The sequence below is a fragment of the Armigeres subalbatus genome, chromosome 2, assembly GCF_024139115.2.
Source record: "Armigeres subalbatus isolate Guangzhou_Male chromosome 2, GZ_Asu_2, whole genome shotgun sequence".
NCBI classification, from domain to species: domain Eukaryota; kingdom Metazoa; phylum Arthropoda; class Insecta; order Diptera; family Culicidae; genus Armigeres; species Armigeres subalbatus.
In genome coordinates, this window is record NC_085140.1 from 213116630 (window position 1) to 213139726 (window position 23097).

At 39.2% G+C, this 23097-nt stretch overlaps 1 protein-coding gene and 2 long non-coding RNA genes across 6 annotated transcripts; 1 reads left to right on the plus strand and 2 right to left on the minus strand.

Moving 5' to 3' along the window:
• Nucleotides 1-1291: 1291 nt before the first annotated feature.
• On the minus strand, nt 1292-9701 carry LOC134211608 (uncharacterized). 3 transcript variants are annotated; one of them, XR_009979054.1, is made up of 6 exons: nt 8656-9701; nt 8008-8353; nt 6506-7934; nt 4240-6365; nt 3716-4084; nt 1292-3654 (listed from the first exon to the last, which is right to left on the minus strand). It is a non-coding gene; the product is annotated as an uncharacterized LOC134211608 (long non-coding RNA). The 3 variants fall into 3 exon arrangements; XR_009979053.1 differs by adding an exon at nt 8515-8594 and having other exon boundaries at nt 4240-7934; XR_009979052.1 differs by having other exon boundaries at nt 4240-7934.
• Nucleotides 9702-10258: 557 nt separating this feature from the next.
• Nucleotides 10259-11057, minus strand: LOC134215852 (uncharacterized). Of its 2 annotated transcripts, none has more exons than XM_062694955.1 (3): nt 10905-11057; nt 10820-10841; nt 10259-10722 (listed from the first exon to the last, which is right to left on the minus strand). In XM_062694955.1, the coding sequence occupies exons 1-3, from the start codon at nt 10992-10994 to the stop codon at nt 10433-10435; spliced, it is 402 nt and encodes a 133-aa protein (XP_062550939.1). In that variant the 5' UTR covers nt 10995-11057; the 3' UTR covers nt 10259-10432. The 2 variants fall into 2 exon arrangements, with proteins under 2 accessions (XP_062550939.1, XP_062550938.1); XM_062694954.1 differs by having other exon boundaries at nt 10790-10841.
• A 1444-nt stretch (nt 11058-12501) lies between these two features.
• Nucleotides 12502-13744, plus strand: LOC134215854 (uncharacterized). The gene is made up of 2 exons (XR_009980331.1): nt 12502-12622; nt 12673-13744. It is a non-coding gene; the product is annotated as an uncharacterized LOC134215854 (long non-coding RNA).
• Nucleotides 13745-23097: the final 9353 nt, after the last annotated feature.

Below are 23097 nucleotides of genomic sequence, written 5' to 3' on the forward strand. Positions count from 1 at the left end.
ATTGGTTGCTTGACTGGTTGATTGATTGGTTGGTCGGCTGGTTAGTTGATACTGTTTTGTTCAACCGTTCAAGACGAGTTTAGGACTCTCCATTTAATTCCACCAATTATTTTGATATCTTTGCAGATACGTATTTCGACCACAACTGTGTGGTCGTATTCAGTGTCTCGTACTTGACTCGACTGTTTTGTTGCTTGCTTGATTAGTTCGTAGGTTGGATAATTGATTGGTTGATTGGTAGATTGCTTGATTGGTTGGTTGATTGATTGGTTGGTTATTTGGTTGATTGGTTGCTTGACTGGTTGATTGATTAGTTGCTTGATTGGTTGGTCGGCTGGTTAGTTCATATGTTGTTTTGTTGGTTGCTTGGTTGATGATTAGTTGGTTGGTTGCTTGATTGCTTGGTTGATTGGTAGCTTGCCTGAATGGCTGATTGCTGGATTAGTTGGTTGGTTGGTTATTTGGTTGATTGTTTGCTTTACTGGTTGATTGAATGGTTGGTCGGCTGGTTAGTCGATTAGTTGTTTTGTTGGTTGCTTGAATGGTTGATTGGTTGTTTGCTTATTTGGTTGATTGGTTGATTAGTTAGTTGGTTGATTGGTAGCTTGCTTAATTGGTTGGTTGCTGGATTAGTTGATTGATTGCTGGTTGCTTACTTATTTGGTTGATTGGTTGCTTTACTTGATTGATTGGTTGTGGTTATTTAGTTGATTGGTTGGTCGTTTCGTTAATTGGAAAGTTGTTTAGTTGATTGGTTGCTTGATTGCTTGGTTGATTATTTGGTTGATTGCTGCTTGATTTGTTAGTTGGTAGTATGGTTGATAGGTTGGTTGCTTAACAGGTTGATTGATTGGTTAGTAAGCTGGTTAGTTGATTAGTTGTTTTGTTGGCTGCTTGGTTGATTGATTAATAAGTTGATTGCTAGATTGGTTGGTTATTTAGTTGATTGGTTGTTTGATTGGTTATTGGTTGGTTGATTAGCTGGTTGGTTGCTTGATTGCTTGGTTGATTGGTAGCTTGCTTGAATTGTTGGTTGGTTGCTTTACTGGTTGATTGGTTGGTTGCTTGATTGGTTAGTCGACTGGTTAGTTGATTAGTTGTTTGGTTGGTTGATTGGCTAATAAGTTGATTGGTAGCTTGCTTGAATGGTTAGTTGATTGATTGGTTAATTATTTGGTTGATGGGTTGGTTGGTTGCTTCATTGTTGGTTGATTGATTGATTGGTTGGTAATTTGGTTGCTTGGTTGAATGGCTCGTCGGCTGGTTAGTTGATATGTTGTTTTGTGGGTTGCTTGGTTGGTTGATTAGTTGAGTCGTTGCTTGATTGATTGGTAGCTTGCTTGTATGGCTGATTGCTGGATTATCCAATCAAGCAACCAATCAACTAAATAACCAACCAAGCAACCAACAAACAATGAAGCACCTGCCAACTATAATGGAACCAACTAATCAACAGTTCTACCAACTAACAAATCAAGCAACAACCAACCAATCAATCAACTAATCTACCAATCAAGAAACCAAAAAAACAACTAATAAACCAATCAGCCGACCAACCATTCAATCAAGCGGTAAAGCAACCCATTAATCAAATAACCAACCAATTAAGCTACCAACCAACTAATCCAGCTATCAGCCATTCAAGCAAGCTACCAATCAATCAAGCAACGAATCAACTAATCAACCAACCAAGCAACCATTGAAGCAACCAACAAAACAACATATCAACTAACGAGCCGACCAGCCAATCAACCAGTAAAGCAACCAATCAACCAAATTACCAACCAATCAATCAATCAACCAACAATGAAGCAGCCAACCAATCAATCATTCTACCAACTAACAAATCAAGCAGCAACCAACCAACCCTGTCCAGCAGATTTCCTGCAGCGCTATGACGTCGAAGTTGCGGGGATGTAATTCATCGTAGATTATCCTGTTGCAACCTGCGAAGCCTAGCGACTTGCAGTTCCACGTTCCAAGCTTCCAATCGTGATCCTTTATTCGTCGCCTAGGTCGTTGCCGATTGTATCGAGTCGTATTATCTTCTATGTCGTTCGTAATGGTTGTTTTTAAAGGCGGCTTATTGGGCCTGTGCAAACCTCCTGTCTCGTCGGAGGGCCGTCGTGTCAGGGCTGTTTAGCGTCCCACCTAACACCAGGACTTGGGCTTGTGCGCTTTGAGCGGCACACGGTCGCTTTGGCGGAGCCTACTTGCGGATACATGCAGCTTTTTATAGAGGTTAAACAGGGCCTACTGACAAACCCCACCACATCCTAGGCAGGCGCCACAACTAGCAGATGGCCTGGGGAGGGATCGTCAAGCCCTTGGACATAGTCCCTGTTGCCCCCGACCAACCAACCCATCAACCAAATAACTAACCAATCAATCAACTAACCAATCAAGCAATCTAGCAATCCAATCAACCAAGCAACCAACAAAACAACTAATCAACTAACCAACAAGCAACCAACCAACCAATAATGAAGTAACCAACCAACAATCAAGCAACCAACAAAACAACATATGAACTAACCAGCCGACCAACCAATCAAGCAACTAATCAATCAACCAGTCAAGCAACCAATGAACCAAATAACCTTATTAGTTGGTAAGATTGAGAACCAATTAACAATCAAGCAACCAACCAACCAAACAACCATTCTACCACCTAACAAATCAAGCAGCAACCAATCAACCGATCAACCAAATAACCAACCAATCAATCAACCAACCAATCAAGCAATCTACCAATCAACCAATCAATTATTCAACCAACGAACTAATCAAGCAAGCAACAAAACAGTCGAGTACGAGACACTGAATACGACCACACAGTTGTGGTCGAAATACGTATCTGCAAAGATATCAAAATAATTGGTGGAATTAAATTGAGAGTCCTAAACTCGTCTTAGATGGTTAAACAAAACAGTATCAACTAACCAGCCGACCAACCAATCAACCATTCTTCCAACTAACAAATCAAGCTGCAACCAACCAACCAAATAACCAACGAATCAAGCAACCAACCATTCAAGCAAGCTACCAGGATGAACCAGGTTCATAATACAGTAAAATCTCCATGAGTCGATATTGAAGGGACCATCGACTCAAGGAAATATCGAGATGTGGAATACACAAACCTTGTGATGCTGTTTGAAGGGACCATCGTAGTTACCCAGAAATTTTTTTTTATATGGAATAATTTGCTTCTATGAGTCGATATCGAGTCATAGAACATCGACTCATGGAGGTTTACCTGTAAACGTATATGTTTATTTTATGTTTGCCTTACTAATTTCATTAAGTAACTTTATGAAATTGTATAAGCTTGATTTATGAAATTCTTACGATATCGGTATATTTTTATCCACTTTTAAACATGATTTATTTCAGTAAAAAATAAAGTTATTTCGGTGAATAAATATATAGTTTCATTATGGGAGTTTCAATAGATTCTCATCTTTATTATCATTTAGAAAAATATATACAATACAACATACAAATACAATTTAGCGCCCTAGTATTCCATGTTCAAACTCAGGAACTTAATCAGTGAAAGAACGTTGATTAGCAGGCCAATCTTCACTGGCAATATCGGCCGAGGAATTTGGGTATCCATCTCCAATTCTTCCACGATAAGTAGACCAGGTGCTATAAATATGATTTTGATTTATTATTATTATATTGGGATTATATATTCGAGCATACTCACTTATTTCCTTAACCACCTTTATAAAGCAGAGGGATGTGTGGATTTTGCTTTCGCGCCAGATGAACAGAAATCAGTAAAATCGTGTTCCACATTCGTGTCGATATTGGGCAACTTCCACTGATTCATCCAAGATTGTTGACTAGTAGAACCGGTACCAGCACCGTCGCTTCCAGGCCCATGGTAGTATGTTCTTTTCCCAACTCCATTTCCGACAAGTTATTTCGAAGAGTAGTTAGTGTCGTGACCGGGCATCTTCATTCCGCGCTTCATTGTCGCGAATAACACCACCAGCGATGGCTCGAAAGGTCGCTGGAGAAGTGCAAGCGCTGGAATTTCGCTCTCATGGAACCAGAGTCGAGTGTGCGTTCGCTGAAAGCAGCGAAAGATGCATTGTTAAACAGTGAGGATGATGACGACGTCATTATTGTCGATTTGAGATCGCCGAAAATATAAAAGGAGAGGGTGGATAAAAATCAAGTTTCAATGTATTTGATAACCAGTCATGATGCAGAACTTCGACTTACCCTTTGCTATTAGCCTAGATTATGAATAATTGCAATTATTGCCTTCACCGACATGCAAAGTAGTTTGGAGCCAATTCACTTCTCCTATTAATCGAATGATTCAAGAAGAACGAAGAGGCAACGCCCATCGAATGTTTTGGTTTCTTGGCGATTGTGGTAAGAAAGCGCGTCATGAGGGAATGCCTGTCCTGGACGCTGTCCGGCTGGTAAAATTCGTAGCTACTTTGCTATATTGTGACCAACTTTAAAGTCAAGCTCATTCGGAAAACCAGGGGGGGGGTAAGTTAATCCATTTACCCACTATTCAGGGTTTAACTATATATACATTTTAAATGTAGAATTCACTGTAGGGTGTACAATCCTTCTAGCACATTGTCGGATAGGAAACATTCTTGGCTCCTTGGGCACACTTGTCGAAAACGATTCATGCACTTAGAGGCCTACATGCATTCATGCAGTTGACGGCCATAAAAAAAAACTATCATTTAAAATATGGAAAAGCTTATAGAACACTAAGTTGTGAAACTAGTCAAGTTCCAGTTGGTATGTAGAGTCATTGAAGGTCAAGAAGACTTCAGTGTATCCAACTTTTTTAAGATAAAAATAGATTTATTAAAAAAAGGATTCACGACTCGACTCATATTCCATTAAATTCCACCATTTGATTGTGGCTTTTCAGATTCATATTTCGACACGAACAGTATGGCTATCTTCGGTGTTTCGCAGTTAACTCAACGTACAAATAACTTAAGTCTTAAATTTAAGGTCAAAATAAACTACAACAATAAAATATTAAATACAATCTTTACTCTTTAATAGATACATTAAATAATTCTAAATTGCTTTTTACACAGCACTATAATGGATTGAACAACAGCATGCCTGGGTGGCCTAAATCCTCTTAGCAAACCATTACAAAGCTAACTTAATCAGGCTCCTCAATCAGGTCCCGGTTCATTAAATTTGAGAGCGGAGTGGGTGGAGGTATAGCTGGCGTTTTCGGTGGTGTTGAAGTTGCCCAGAACTCAATCTATCCAGCCATCAACCCTCTGGCTGCGTATGTTTGTCCAGCATATCCTAATGCCTGGCCAGGCGGGATATTTAAATCATCAGATCCTCAATCAATCATTAGCACCGCAGATCGTTTTCTTGTTTAATCAGATGCTTAATAACATTGAGGTGAGTATTTAATATGACTACATTTGTTGTTCACTTGGTTATGCATTTCCGAATTTTAGCAACTACAAGATAAGCAGAATAATTTACAACGAGCTGATTGCTCTTCCAATAATGAAATGTCGATGATTACGTTAATAAAGCAACAACCACCAGCGATGGCTCGACGCTCCGACCAACAGAAAGCTGTGCCACCCGGTGGCTCACTGTCGGAGCGGAAAAATTGTCCAGGATTCAGGACTCACAATGCTCCACCAGCTATGGCTCGACGCTCGGACGAATAGACGGCGGTGACACCCGTTTACCCATCGTTGGAGCGGAGATTATGCTGGCTTCTAACTAGTCCTAGTCCTAGGTCCAAATTTTGCCACCGTTTCATCCTTCCTTCGTTACGCCGTCCGTTCATACTGCTGCCGATTCTTGGAGCGTCGAGCCATCGCTGGTGTCGATGATTCCGTTGACAAAGCAACAAATTGGTGAATTGCAGAAACAACTTACCCTCAAAATGTAAGCCTGAACAAGCATTCTGGAAACATCAACCACCTGGCAAATAGCTTCCGTCGTGAACTGTATGATCTTACTGTCGCGACCAGGCATCCTCATCCTTCGATTCATTGTCGAGAGCGATGGCTCGATGCTCTGACCAACAGAAAGCTGTGCCACCCGGTGGCTCATTGTCGGAGCGGAGATATTGTCCAGGATTCAGGACTTACAATGCTTCACCAGCGATGACTCGACGCTCCGATGAATAGAGGGTGGTGTCACCCGTTTTCACATCGTTGAAGCGGAGAATATGCCGGCTTCTGTATGTTCCATCCGATTATAGTTCTAGGTCCAAATGTTGCCACCGCTTCTTACTTCCTTCGTTCCAACGTCCGTTGTTGTGCTGTCCGCAATCCGCTTTTTTGCCAGGTGCAGAATGCTTGTTCAAGATTACTGGTGATTTGTTTCTGCAATCCACCAATTTGTTGCTTCATTATCAAGAGTAATCAGCTAGTTGTAAATTATTCTGCGTACCTTGTAATTGTTAAAATTTGGAAATGCAAAACCAAGTGAACAACAAATGTAGTCATATTAAATAAATACTCACCTCAATGTTATTCAGCATCTGATTAAACGGATTAAACAAGAAATGGATCTGCAGTTCTAATGATTGATCCTCAGATGATTCAATATCCCGCTTGGACAGGCATTAGAATCTGCTGGACCAACATACACAGCTGCAGGGTTGATGGCTGGGCAGCTTCACTACCATCGAAAACGCCAGGTATACCTCCACCCACACCGCTCTCAAATTGAATGGACCGGGAGCTGATTGAATTATCTTTGCAATGGTTTCCTAAAAGGAATTAAGCCAGCCACCAGCCATGGATTATGTTGTTGTTCAATCCAGGGGACGTTCAAAAATTACATCCAAGGTTTTAGGGGAGGGGGGACTACACTATGTGAGAGTTTGTGAAAGAGGGAGAGGGGGGGGTCTCGTCTTGTGTTACGTTCAATAAGAAAAAGTACCTAATTACATTTTAGAAACAATTTGATAAGCTGAAGAATATTTTAATTTGCTATTAAGGGAGATAATTCTCACTAAGTTCCACGTAAAAGTAGTGTACGAAGAAGACGAACCATTATATAATTTACAGTTGGACGTACAGGCTTGGAGGAGATCAGTGATTTGTGGCAAATTGTGACTGGAGAGGGAGGGGGTTGAAAATGCCGAAAAACTATAGACGTAATTTTTGAACGATTCTCCATTTTAGTTCTGTGCAAAAAGCTATATAGAATAATTTAATGCATTTATTAGTGTGAAGATTTCTTTATCAATATTTCATTATTATAGTTTATTTTGAACTTAGGTTTAAGGCCTATACTTATAAGTTATTTTATACGATGTTGAGTTATTTGAGAAATACCGAAGATGGCCATATTGTTCATGTCGAAATATAAATCTGAATTCAAATGCTGGAATTGAATGGAATAGGTATAAGTCGTGTTTTGGTTTTGTGGAATTTAATAAAAAAATATGTCTTACTAGCCTCGGAAAGATCAAGAGAAGAGGGGGGAGGGTGTGATAATAAAAAATAAATATTAAAATGAAAAATAAAAAAAATTCTTCGTGTTTGTTAAAGAATGTTTTGAAAATCTTAAAAAAATATCCGATTTTTTTTTTGCTGCCCCCTCAAGTTATTATCTACATACCAACTGGAACTTGGCTAGCTTTCCAACTTAGTGCTCTATAGCCTTCTCCACAACTGTTATTAATTAAAAGCATTTTTATGACCGCCAATTGCATGAATATGTTTCTTATGCGGCAAGTGAAATGAATACATCAAGGCCAGGGATCCGAGAATTTTTGCCATCCAAAAATATGTTATACGCACTACAGTGCATCATTTAAAATGTATATCTAGTTAAACTTTAAATAGCAAATGCACAAACTTACCCCACTAATCTTCCGAATGAGCTTTACTTTCAAGTTGGTCGCAATAGAAAAAAGCAGCTACGACTTTCAGGACCGATGTCTGGAGATAAGTGTGGAAGCATACATGTAGTCCCTTTCAGATTCAGTAATGGCAAACTCAAAATTAAACTCACCGTTGCAGAAAATAGCCGCTACAAGAAACAAATGTTTTGCCCATCCGTCATAGAAACACCAGCGGTAGCTCAAATATTCCACACTTTTTCCATCGCTTCCATCGAGCATTCCGGCCGAGATTCCGACATCAAACTCCTAATATTTTGATACCCTCAGGGTGCATACGACCGTTTCATGTAACTCATTCATCACGAGCAGTTCAAGTGGTGCGAATAAACGAGTTGTCGAGGATGTTCTGTAGCTAGTGATCCGAGATAGAATTTTTCTGTGGTATGCTAACGACAATTCAGCAGCTTCTTATCTGTGGCTTCTAACATCTAGTCGTTGCCGCATACGTTGGGTTTGCTGGAAGAATCACAATTGTGGTTAATGATAAGAAGACTGTTTTTATGTTGAGTGTTCAAAAGTAAAATCAATATGACATAATCAATCGAAGCAACATTCACTTGTTTCTGGAGCTTTTGAAAAAAAAAACTATAATTGTAAAAGAAATGTCAATGGCTTACCGTAAATTAATATTAAAAATTTCTTCCTGTTTCGTGGTACAGTCAAAAGCGACTGATCCACGTTTCGGTTTTTGGAGAAGCTTTCAAAAACATTGAGAAATTTGTTTCGCTCATTTTCCTAGAAAAAAGAAGATGTCTTACCGGCGTTGACGGAATCGTTCTTCCGCTGTGTCCCATTAAGATTTAGCTGGTGCTAGTGCTGTTGCTGCTTCAATCCGTCGTGCGTCCACAATGTGGTCCTTGACGTCCGACAACTCAAGCAGATTAAGATTCTCTTGATTGGCCCCGTTATCAAGTCGTTCCAAACATCTGACTCCAGCGGTTCAACATTATAGTACTCTTGCTCATCCTTCAACAGCTGCTGCTCCTACCCCTCCGGCGCGTCGTCCGTGTCGGTCCCATCAACGTTTAACGACACAATCGCAGATATCCTCCTCCTCCGTTAATCCAATTGCTTCCGAACTATCGTCGCCTACTTTCTGAGTATGTATAGTAAACATCCTGACCATCCACAATTACCGACAAACTGTATTGAACCGTCGGATCTGGTTCGGGAATCGCTCGAGGATGATTTTTTTTGGTGGGTACCACTTTAGCGCCATTGCTGGTACGTTTCACTCCCCGACCTCGAGTGTACCGCTGTTGTTGTGTTTCTTGTTTTGGCTTCAGAACATTGGTTTCCACCGTGATGATCATGGATGGACCCGGATTGTAGACCCCTAGCTGTTGTTGTTGTCGCTGCTGAGCTAATTCACCGAGCAGGTGCATCTCATCGTCCAGAATAACCAAATCATCATCATCCATGTTTTAGGCTTTATTATTATTGTTTCACCATAACTGCACTCAAATCGATTGAATCTATGTGTTTTTTAAGGAATACACTTTTCCTGCGAGCGAATACACTTTTTGCGATTTTTCTGCCGGATGCATTTCGCCATAGGATTCTTCCGATTCTTCTTTGGCATCGGTCGGCTATTGTCGGAAACATTAAACAAATTTTCAATTTTTCGTTAAACAAACTCGTCTCGATTCATTGATTTTTGAATCAGAAACAGGAGGTAAACAAAAATGGAAATGACAACTGTTGTCAAACTGACGTGATTTGAATTGAGGGGCTTCTCAATGGTCGAGTGATTGTAATAATTGTAATCCGTCACTCCCCAGGGGTATATAGTGGTGCCCGAAAAAATGGCCACCACTCCGTCTAGATGCTTTGCTGATCTCCAACATATTTTTATTTTGTTTGTAAACCCTTTATTTACGTTTTTATACAGCAAACAATAAACCATTTTCATCGATAGAATGACACTAACATTCATAGAATGACAGTTGGCCCATGCAGCATAAGAACAAATTTTTAGTCCCATATAAATTTAAAATGCAAATCAAAAATAGTTCCGGTGCTCCAAAAATTCTAAAAAATTGGGATTAGGGTCAGTTTTTTATGCAGATTCAGAATATGTACACTGCAAAAATTTTTCACGTAGCATTTACCTGAAAAGACACGTAGATATTTTCCACCTTACTTTTCAGGTGAATTCTACGTGAATCAGAAACCTATATTCGATCCATGTGTTGACGGTAGAACTTACCTGATTATCACGTAGCTTTTACGGGTTGCATCGAAAATAGTTACGTTATTGATAACTTAGCATTTAAGTGAATTTCTGGTAGCATTTAAGGGATTTCTTGGTAACATGTAAGTGAATTTTGAGCCGTATTTGCATAAATATTATTACCAATTTAGTATTTTTATTTGCATCTTTAATTAGTTGTTTGCTTACATTGGGAAATGGAGAGAATGGGAGAATTACAAGGAAAACGAGAAAAGTTTTTCCAGGCTGAAACTCGAAAAATCTCGAAGGAGACGGCACATGCCGCAAAGAAGCCTTTTGGGTTGGAAAATGTTGTGTAGATCTTAAAGCATATTTAGATATTTTTTTGTTCGGTACAGGCAGTTGTACAGGGTGTGTTGTAAATCATCGGATGTAGTTTCTGGTCCTTTTGGCAGGCAGTTCCTTATATAGAGTAGCCTTCCTATCTTCCATTTCGTCATCCAACAATAATTTATTCCACCGCCAGCGAGACCACTAGAAACATTGCAATACCCGAGCAATATCGTTACTCCGCCGGAATATCTGATGGATAAATCTGGTGGATTTTGGTGGTAAAAATGATTGCAGGTATGGTTGGGCCGAGGGTTGAGGTCTGTAAAAAATGTTGACAATATTTAGTTTAGTAATATATTTGTTTATAAGAGATACAGTATACATACATTCCATTCTAATCAGCATTAACTGACAACTTTCGTATATGATCATGAGAACCTGAAATTTTAATCTATTATGAATAAAAAGCAAATAATATTGATTTAAATTTAATATTCTTACCAAAACCTCGACCCAAACTAACTTGAGAGGTTGTTCGTTGCTGCCGCCATATTGATTCAAAGAAAATGATTTGGTTTTCTGCACACCCATGACTCCCTTAAAATTTACCAAAAATTCACTTAACTTTCACCTGAAATTACAGTAAATATCACCTTACCGTTGTTCAATTTCAAGTGCATCCAGTAATGTGTATCTGACACATGTTCTAGAGAACTTACCTGAATTTTCAGGTGGAATTTAAGTGTGTTGTCGGTTCAGTGTAAAAACATATATACCCCTAAACAACCCAATTGGCGCCTTATGACCCGAATAAAAAACAATATAGAAAAACAATACAATTTATTGTAACATTACTAACAAAAACAATAAATTGACCTTAGATTATACTGTAGAAAAACATTAGAATGCATTGTTATGAACCATTCAATTCATTGTAAATGAAGTTTTCGCATTAGAACGTACGGGTTGTTAAGTATCGTAACTATGCAAAATCTGAGATTTTTTTGACACTTTTTTTGTCAAATAATAGAGTGTATCGTTATTTTATTGTTGAAATATCCAAAGAAAACCGTTCGAGTTACATTAGATTTAATTGTATTTTTATAGTAAAACAATACGATATCGAATTTCTTAATTATGACGGATTTAACGTTCAACAATGAAATTTAGAGAAAAATAATGCATTTTTTACGCAATGGGGTGAATATTGTTTAGCATTTTGAATAAAGTTTTCATAAGTTATCAATAATTAAAACTTAAGTACTAAAATGATCCAAAAACAATTGCAAGTACTGTTACATTAGAGAACTATGTTGACGTATTATATCCACGGTGTTGATACAATATGTGCAACAATCACAACACAATATATCCTATTGTATACCGTAGAGCATATGGTAATCCAATTGTTTACACTATTGAGCCTATGGTACTGTTTTATCCGGGGAAGCTTCGACTAAATATTCAACCAATAGTGCTTTTTATACGCAGGTACCTTCCCAAGTCTTCATGCGTCGATGGTCTACGGCCTCCAGATCCCGACGTCCGTGGTTCGAACCCAGTCTGCCGCACTTTACTTTTTTTAAATGTAAATCATCATTCAAAAATCTCGGGAACTTTTTCAAATCGGCGTATGTAACATTTTGATCAAGCTGAGAAAATGGGCTAGGAAGTTTTCAGATTTTATTTTTATTCCTATTTAGAAACTAAACATTTTTATTGCAATTGAATTCACCTCAACGATACATTATGAAAAGGTTCTTCGTCACTAACTTTGAAATCTGCACTGCGTGTGAACCAGGGGTCTGCGAAGCGGCCATGTTTCTGATGCCAGCATCAAATCATCGATTAGTTTCATACGAAGGCGTAATCTAGGTCGTCGAAAACCTGCATTTAAAATATGTTTCAAATATCATGACATTTTGGCGAAGTAGAGCCAGGAACTAATAACCGGGATCAGACACTCGGAATTTTTCGGTGTTGCGCTTGAAGTCTCCATCGGTGTGTAGAGTTCTAGGTATACAACTGAAAAGACACTAAGCCAGTCGCTGTCAGTAAGCAGTTTTGTGAGTTTTTCCGTGCATCTATCTGTCAGTTGATTTTTTGTTTCCTCATGTCAACATTCGTAAACATTATCTTCAACCTCTTCCTTGGGTATCGTACTCTGTGTGTTTTGTATGTATGAACTGAAATTATTACTTAGATCCCGAGTTTGAATGGTAAGTCTTATTTGAAATAATCTGCTGAAATTCAAAATGTAGTTTTGTAGTTGTTGCAGATCCAGTTTGCAGATCAGCTCAAATCTTTCCTGTATCACCCCTTACCCGCCTAGTATTGAACAGGTCGGAACGACGCATGAAAAGCATCGACTAGATCAATTTCGTCATTTTTGTTGCATATGTCCGGAAGAAGTTGGTCAGCAATAGCATCTCTGGCAGTAATAAGAAATTCTCAGAGAAACTTCCGGTAATCTTCGATGGGTGTGCATGACAGTTTATCGCTATCGAACATTGTACTCTCGAAGCAGAAAAGCGTTTTCAACAGCGAATATAGCACTGAGGAAATAAGTTCTGTGGATCAGTTAATGATTGCGGGTGAGCTTCCTTCACGAAGTAAACATGCGCGGCGGAGTGAAAAACACAAAACCGGGACAATGGCAGATCCCATTTCCGCGTCAAGGTAACCGATTCGTTCACTATCGAACTGTTGCGCATTCGTTTCAACTTGTTCGCATTGCCTTTTACTGATGTGGGAAAAGTGAAGGTGCCTTCTTACGCTGATGCGGGAATCCAGATAAAGTTTAAAGAAAGGTATGTGATTCTGTGGCCCACAATCGGCTAATCTATGCTGGGTGATTGCAATGAAAAAACATTAGAGACCTCTTCAACGTAACTATGCCAACGTTACATCACTTTCACGCCCTTTTACTGAATGGCATATACTAATGGAGGAATGAAACAGGAATATATACATTGACTATAACACAATAATGTGTCAATTGAAAAATAAGGCAACGACCAGGTGTAGGTGTACCAGGTACACCTACCGTATACATCTATACGGTGGTGATAGGCTGTGCTATTAGCGAGGAGGAAAAACGCAACTACGAATCATATCATGTTTCGGCGGCAAAGTTCAGCCTACGGTACGACCGAATAGTTTTATTCATAAACATGTTTGATCAATGTCAACGGCACACCTGCCAGCTCCCTACAAGCTGAATGATACCCAAGATATCGACTTCATAATCCGTGTTGTTTTGTAGTCAAGTTTAATTTTTTTAAATATTGTTTAAATAAGTATTTAAAAATACAGGAAAAATAAAGATATAGAGGGAAGAACGGCTTTGGCAGGTTTTGTTCTATTATTGGCAGGGGGGTTTTTGTCGACCAAATTTTATGAAATTTAGCCACAATATTCTTTGATATGCAAATAATGTTTAGGCCAAATTTGAGCCTAGTCAGTCATAAAAAAACCCCTGCCAATAATAGAACAAAACCTGCCAAAGCCGTCATTCCCCCTATTTTTGTAAAAATGCTCTCAATGCTCTACAGTTATTCTTCCACGATATTCGATTGATTTAAACAGATATGTCGACCCGAAAGCCCTAAGGAAGCTGTTGGAAGCTGTTTACAAAAACTTTTTTTGATATGTATTTTATACCACCACCTACTAAGTCCGAAACTTGGAGTATATAGTTATATGAAGCTTAGAGCTTACTTTCGTAATTTCTGTAAAAATCTTAGATGCTATAGGAGTTTGGAAATTTTTCGGAATGAGATTTTGCATCCTCTATCATATATTCATGTATCTAGGAAATGCTCCTGGGATCTAGAATTTCTAAACGGTTTCTTTCATAAGCTCATCTAGTTTTTCATCCTGGACTTTCTTCTAAAATTGATCCAACAATACCTCCAAGAATTTTGAAATTCCAAAGGGACTCTTTGCAATGACGGAAGGAATACCTGGTGATACTTCAGGAGGATTTTCTGGCAGAATTACAGGAGAAATTTATTGTTTGCGGACGAACGCGAATGCGCATCAGCTTTCGTTCGAAAGCGCGTTCGTACGTGAACAAGTATAAGGGTAATAGTATTGTTACATGAGTTGTTCTTGGAATATTTCTAGGAATCGCTTATGCAACGTACACACCAGTCAAGCAGTTTGACGAACATTGACTCCGCCCCCACGAAAACCCTTCGGTTGCTGCTTTGTTTGAACGTGTGTGAAGTTGTTCGAACAACCATTTGACAGTTGGCGGCTCGGTTGGAAAAAATTAAAACGGTTTGATTTTGGTTTGAGTTGTCGGGGGTGGAGTCAAGGTTCGCCGAACATGTTTGAGCATTTGTAGTGAAGTTGCTCAAACCCCCATATATTTTTTGATGGTTGGTGCTTAAGTTGGCGCTTCGGTCGTTCGTGTGTGATATTGTTGGTCGAATAAATTGATTGTTCGTGTCGCTGTTGGTGAAATTTGATGGATGTTTGAATAAACGAGAGGTGGAGTCAATGTTGGTCAAACTGCTTGACTGTGTGTACGTCCCATTATACAGTATCTCCAGCAGTTGTTCCAGAAGTTTTTTTTTAGCAATTACTTCTGCTGTTCCTCCAGGAGTTCCTGTTGGAGGTCCTCAAGGAATTGCTCTTAGAATTCCTCTGGAAATCGCTCCTGGAAAAGTTCCTCCAGGAATTGCTTCAACAGTGTCTTTGAGAATTGCTCCAACAGTGCCTCTAAGAATTGTTCCTTGGATTTCTCCAAGAGTTGCTTCTGGAGTTCTTATTGAAATTGCCCCATTTGGATTTTTTTCCAACCCTTGGGAAAAACGAAGATTTTTTTTAGATAAAGATACCCACGCTATACAGACATACACACACGCGCACACATACAGAAAAAAAACTCACTTTGTCGAGCTGAGTCGATTGGTATATAAACCATATAAACACTATGGCCTTATATCAAGTCTTGTTTTGAAGTAATCATATAGCCTTTTACGCATGCTTAGTAGGTATACGATAAAGGCAAAAAGAAATCCCTGAAGGATTCCCTTCGCAAACCCTAAATGATTCTCGTCGGAGTCTCTAACGGATTCTCATCGGAAGTCCTAGAGGATTCTAGTCAGAATCATGAAAAGATTGCCATAGAAGTATCTAAATGATTCACATCGGAGCCTCTAATGGATTCTCGTAGAAATCGGATTCTCATCGGTATCCTAAATTCTCTAAGGATTAATATCAAATCAGTATTTGAAGGATTCTCATCGGATAGCCGTTATGTTATGGCACACATAAATTTTGACTATAGCATTTCCCACATAACGGCTACCCGATGAGAATGATTTAAGGATGAATGCTTCCGAACTGGCTCCTTCTCCTTCTTCAGCCAGAGGAAGGGATATTTTAATTGAAAATGTTTGTCGGCCATCCCGGCACCGGCACAAAATAACAAAGAACAACGATGAAAAACTGGAATGAACACGTAAACATAAACATGAACAAAAATCACAACAAAAAAGTGAAAAAGTCTACACAGAACAAAACACTTTCAAATAAATTTACTCTAATGTGAGTAAAATACACTAGCGCCTCTGGCGGTGCTGGTCTCGTCAGCTCTTCATGGGTTGCATGAATTTTTAATCGGTTGTTCGGGACACTCACGTCCCGGTTATTGGTTCCTGGTAGAGCGCTTGCTGCCGATCGAAATATGAAAATTTATTAAAGGCGTTAATATTTTTGTTGAAACACACCTCGCATTCATATTTTCGCACAAGTTCTCGAAAAATGATGAAAAATAATTACGTCTATTTGGAAAAAATAGTGATTTGTTTACAAAATAGAATTGTCAGTGGGAAACCCAATTTCAACCGAACAATGGGAAACTCAAAGATTTTGGCTATTGTCAAACGTAAAGGATAGGATTGGGGGTGCCAGATACCTGGTGTGAACATTTCAGTTATTTTGATAAAAATATATGTTATTGCGCTTTGCGTTGAAACATCCAAATACAAGTAGTGTGCTTGAAGTTGCACTGAACCGAATATCTAGCAAGCAGTGTTGCTGTTCGTTTATTTTGTCAAGTTCACAAATGTGGCTTTGATAATGAATGAAATCATTAAATATATCAATATTTATAACTAACTTCTAAGAGCATAATTAACGGGCATGAGTATTAAGGCCGTGCTACAAGCCTGCATTTCCACATGAAATACATGGGTTATCTGTCAAACCCGCCGCTGCGCTCACAATTATATCTGGGCCTTTGGTCGTTTGGCAGCGCAGTATCATTATACTTGACACTTTACACTGTTAACAGTAGTGCGACTGAAAGGTAACCAAATTTGATAGTAGATCATAATGAACTATGCCATTTGATAAACTATTAAACGTCACCGGTACGGAATACAGCAACCAAATTAATAACCGAACACAGTGACAGATACAAAAAAGAGTAATAAAACTAAAATGACAGCGCTTTCAGGTGGAAACAACGTATAGATTTTTTGGGTGTATACATAATACTTGTCAAAAAATAAATATTATTTTGTTTTCAAAATTGTTTTGCAAATGTTGGTTGTTTTAATGAAACATTTCACTTTCTAAAATTCTGGCACCACTGACCGAATCCTGTAAGCAAAACAAACATGACGTTGTTCAAAGTGAAATTTTCAAAACAAACTTTACGGCAAGCGAAGGAGGTAAGCATTCAACAGTCTGAGCGTAAAAGAGATATTTTTCGCGGATTAAACGTTCAATTTTAATTGTAGGCGTAAAAATGGCACATTGTGGCTCGGATCTGGGTCCGGACATAGATTCGGACTACGAGGATATGGAATTCCTTGAGCTATCACAGAATGAAGAAGATAATCAGCCGCTACTTAATTCAACATTGCACATCGATTCTCCAGAAGCGACTGTTGTGGAAAACTCGGCGGAAAGTGCTTTTTGGATCGACTTCCTTGTCGAGGCTTATGAACGAAAATTTAAAGGACAAAAAAGAAAAGGCTTCAAAGATACTGCATGTTCAAGCGTCATGCAAAAACACCTTTGAGGAACAAGTGTGGCGGAAATACAAATCGGCCTTACGACTTGCAATATTATATCAACGAGCGGAGGAAGGCATTGATGAGCTACTGATGTGGAGTCCTACCAAGCTAGACTGGGCTGATGGGGAAAGATTTTTCCTCCTCCATCATAAGCGAAGTACTGCAAGGCTTTCCGAAGTTAGTGATGAACTACTTGCTGGATTTAAAGGCACAAGCGTAAAGATATCGGTACTTGTGTATTCGCTGTCTATGGTAAGTTCAAAAGATTACGAAAGAGCCAAAGCTGTATTGTGCTTGGGAAAAAGAACTTCTGGTTTGAAAGATCGCGCAGGAGCTGATTCCAACCAAAATGTGCTACATTTGGCGAATGAGCTGAAGCAACGCAACAAGGATCAATTCGTAAAACCACTGGACGCTAGCTTTACGCTGTGGGCGAATTACATCCAAGGATCAGCTGCACATTTACGGGATGATCTGTTGGCTGGGCCACCACCAGAACACCTGAAGAACCTTTTTATAACAGTCGGCGAAGTGGGTGCTCAACGAGTATTGAACAATTCGTTCGATGATGCTTCTGTCAGGAACTAATAACCGGGATATGGCACTTGGAATTTTTCGGTGTTGCGCTTGAAGTCTCCATCGGTGTGTAGAGTTCTAGGTATACAAATGAAAAGACACTAAATGACTGTCAGATTTTCCGCATGATTTTCTTGCCGTGTGCGAAAACTGAAAACAAAAACACCTGTGTTGTTTATTTTGATTCTATTTGATTAGAATTCTCGATCAGTTTCAACGGTTACAACATACGGATTTTTTAAGGAAAACTCGAGGAAAACGGTGATTTCTCGGGAGTGTAACGGTTTAGTTTGTACCGGCGTCACAAGCAGTTGTTACCGTTATCGCGAAATCGCCGCGCTGCTATGACTGGTATACCAAATACCAATATATTTTCGGAGGAACCCCGCAGCCGCTGATGCCGCTGCAGTGATCAGTCAATCGTCTAGCCACTCAGCATTGCGAGTCGATTTGAACTGGGAAAATGGTGCACAACAAAATTACTGGAAGGTAGGTGAATATTTGATAATAATATAAATACCGGTTTCAAAAACATTGTACTTATTTCAATTGCAGAGTCGCGCTGGCACGTCGGATTTCTATTTATGGAGTTTTTGTGATGTTTCACAGCGATAAATGTTGGAAGTCTCCGAAAACAAGAAATGATGCTAGCCGTTAAAAGATGTCTAAACTGTTCTGCTTGTAGGCAGTAGTGTGCGGATTTATTTACACTTTCGCACCTGTAGTCAGGGCCGGATTTAGGGGGGGGGGCGAGACCCCGGAAAGCCACAAATCTTATGTACCAAAACCAACCTTTTTTGTACATTTTGGGGCCCCCACAAGCTGTCGGCCACGGGGCCCCCTTCCGGCTAAATCCGGCCTTGCCTGTAGTACGTGCTGGATCTTGAGACCTTATCGACCGTTGTTGACGCAGGAAGGGAAAATCGTAAGTAACCTGCTTTTTCTTCATTAGGTCTACATTCCAACTGGAACTTGGGCTGCTTATCTTTTGAGAGTTTTCCATGATTCCATTGGCTGCCCATTTCATGATATATATTTGTCTTTCGTGGCAAATACATAACCTTTTAGGGATTCTGAAGGGAAATTTTTCAGGCACGGGTATTTTTCAGAGATTCCGTCTTTAATTTCTCTGAGATTCCGACGGGAACACTTCTGGGATTTCTATGGGAATCCTTTTGATGGGAATCCACCAGAGATTCCGATGGGAGTGCTTCAGGGAAATCGACGAGAACCCTCTAAGGATTTCGACGGCAATCCTTCAGGGATTCCAACGAAAATCTTTCAGGGATTCCGTCGGAATCTATCAAGGTTTCTGAAGGAAATGCTTAAGGGATTTCAACAGGAATCTATTAGGGATTCTGACGGGAATCCCGTCCGACGGGTATCCTTAAGGGATTCTGACGGGTATCCTTAAGGGATTTCGACGGCATACTTCAGGGATACCGACGAGGGTCCTTCAGCGATTTCGACGGGAATCCTTCGTCGATATTTATATCTTATCTGCCTTAAATGACCTATACAATGTTAAATGTTCACTGTCATAAAACGAGTTTAGCACAATTCCATATACGTATTCAGCGCCGTAGCGTGCGGTTGGCCAGGTTGGCCCCCGCCAAGGGCGCCAGCCTTCAGGGGGCGCCAAAATCACTGTTTGCTTCATAATAGATAGAACAGTTCTATTACTTAAAGGCCATGTAATAACCAAACCGACTATCGGTTGGTCCAAAGACCTATAGGTATATGGTAGATGCGTAATCTAGATGGAGCAAACAAAGAATATTTTTCATTATTTCACATCTACATGTTAAATGGATTGGTTTTAGCTTTGACTGCTATTCAGGATTCTCGGGGATCTCTGGGACCGGGTTGAAGGAGCCAATTGAATAAGAAAAAATCTGAGAGTATCTTTTTAAGTTATTTGAAAATCAATATGTTTGATATCCACATTGCGATTGGTAAAATTTTTGGTCACTATTATGGCCACCGAGAGTTTTTCGGAATCGTAATGTTTCAGCATTGTGGAGTGAATAGTGAAGAAATGATTCAGTTTTTCCATGTGGGTTCCTTCAAATGAATACGTCCACAAATAAGCGATTGACCAAATTTTGAGGGCCCTTTAGCTCCTATGATTGATACCAGGAATCCTCCAGGAATTCTTCCTACAGTTCCTCCAGCGATTCCTCCAGGAATCCCTTCCTCCGGTAGTTCCTCCAAGAATTCCTTCGTTAGTTCCTCCAGAAGCTCCTACAAGAATTTCTCCGAATGTTCCTCCAAGAATTTCTTTGAAAGCTTCTGCAAGAATTTCTCCAGAAGTTTCTCCAGGAATTCATTCGGAATTTTATCAAGTTATTCCTCCGGAAGTTTCTTTAGCAATTCTTCAGGAAATTCCTCGAGGAATTCTTCAAAAAATTCCTCAGGAATTCCTCCGGAAGTTCATCCAAAAATATATATATTTGATTTATTTCAGGATATCAACCAGACATTTGTTCAGACTTAATTTCCAGAAGTTTATCCCCCAATTCCTCCGGAAGATTGTCCAGTATTTTTGCAGATTTTCCTCAGGAAATCTTTTAGAAGCTCCGCCTGGAGTTCCACTAGGAGCCACTCCAGATATTCACATGAGGATTCCATTAGATTATTTCACAGGTACAAGAACTTTTAATATATTACTTCGAGAATTCTTCTGATATTCTCATTGAATTCCTTTCGAAATTCACTTACTTTGAATTTATTTATACCCATCCAGCTCTCGAGAATTCTACTGGAAATTTCTCCAGGTATTTCCCCCAAAAAAATTCGAGAACTCTACTTGAAAACGTTTAGAAATGCTCAAAAAGTTCCTTAAGAATGTATTCTACAAAATTCAGAAATCCAGAGGGTTATTCCTACAGAAAATGTTACAAAAAATCTTCATTAACTCTTATATGGAAAATTACTAGGTTCCCATATCCAAACATTACTGCCGTAATTCCTCTAAAAAGTTCTCCAGGTAATCCCCAACAGTTTGTCAAGAATTCAACCAGAAAACCTTTCTGGATTTTTTCCGCTAAATTCCTCCTGGAACTCACTCCAGAATATCCTAAAGAATTTACCCTGGAAATTCTCCCAACTTTTCTTCCACGAGATCTTCAAAGAGTTCTCCCAAAAAAATCCACTAATATCAGCGAATTTACTTCAAAAATTCTTTTTAGAAATTCCTCCATGAATTCCCCCAGAAATTCCTTAAGGTATTCCTTAGAAAATTTCATGAATGGTGCCGGAAAACTTTTTTTTCCAAAGAAGAATTCATTTGTTTAATAAAAATAAAATAAATTAGAGATGGCCGCAGGGCAGCAGGGACTATGTCCAAGGGCTTGACGATCCCTCCCCAGGCCATCTGCGAGTTGTGGGGCTTGCCTAGGATGTGGTGGGGTTTGACAGTGGGCCCTGTTAAACCTATATAAAAAGCTGCATGTATCCGCAAGTAGGCCCCACCAAAGCGACCGTGTGCCGCTCAAAGCGCACAAGCCCAAGTCCTGGTGTTAGGTGGGACGCTAAACAGCCCTGACACGACGGCCCTCCGACGAGACAGGAGGTTTGCGCAGGCCCAATAAGCCGCCTAGAAAACCAATCATTACGAACAATATAAGAGATAATGTGACTCGATATAATCGGCAAAGACCTAGGCGACGAAGTGTAGCCATGGACCGAGCCGAATGGAGAAGACTCTTATATACCGCACAGGCCACTTCGGCCTTAGTCTGAATAAATAATAATAATAATAGAGATGGCCGTAAAAAGTTGCAGCAATTTTAATGAGATTGTAACCCGGCTCTACAAGTTTGCTTATTTGCGTCATTTTGTTCAATCCTTCTATGTGTATTTCAGATATTAGGTTTCACTACATCTCTGAATATTTAACGCTATTTAAAGCATGTTTAATTAAACTTTTTTTGTTGGTATGAGATTCAAATTGCTTTCCAAATGTAAAATTTTAGCACTTGATTTCTCTTAGTAGAAGAGGGGCGCCCAACAAACGATTCGCCAAGGGCGCTGGGGTCTACGCTACGGCTCTGTACGTATTTCGACCTCAACTGTAAGGTCGTCTTCAGTGTCTCGTACTTGACTCGACTTGGAATTGTGCTAAACTCGTCTTATGACAGTGAAAATATTCCACTAAAAAAGAGCTAAATAATTTTCTTGTTAAATATTGTCATTTTTTTCAGAAGGGTTGCGATGTCATCATTTCGAAGCAGGTGATTGCAGCTCAGGACACACTTTACCGCAGAATCCAGTTGCTCAATACTTGCTATATGGGCACTGATTGGAGCTTGAACTGATAATGTGCGACCTGATGGCTAACCCGTATCGGCAAAGGACATGGTCACCACCATATAATATGCACTCTATATATGCAAATATATCCAAAAATACGTTTGTATGTTATTAAGATTCCGATAGAAATCCTAAATCTTGTCTTGAAATCAATTTTGATTAGGATCGGAAGGAATATTTAGAGGCACCTTTTCTATTGATCTCTACACTGTGGAAAAAATCTGTATATAGTTTATGTGTGAGCGATATAGATTTTTGCAATAGCTTCAAACTAATCCATTTTATGTGTGGCACTTATAGAAAATGTATAAGTGACGACACATATAATTTATTTAGGATTATTAATTCGTTGTATTATATTTATTGATCAAATTGAATATATTTATTTAATATAATTTATTTGTAATATTCAATATACATATATTAAAATATTAACCTTCAAAATATACAAAATATAAAATAAAAATATTGCCGATTTCACCAATTTGAAGAGTTATGTGTAGATTGTGATTTGCCCGCTTCTTTTTCTCACACTCACTCTCATTTCGGGTTGATCGATTTTTGTTACTGAAATTTACCCAATTATAACCCATTACACGCTAGTCACATGTAAGCGTGTACACTAAATCGATTCCCGCCATGATTTGACGTCTATTTGTTTTCAGATTGAGCACTCACACACATATATTATACACGGAAAATCAAACTTTTTTGAGTGTATTGAGTGTGAGAAAAAGATGACTGTGAGAAAAAAATCTCGCAAAACT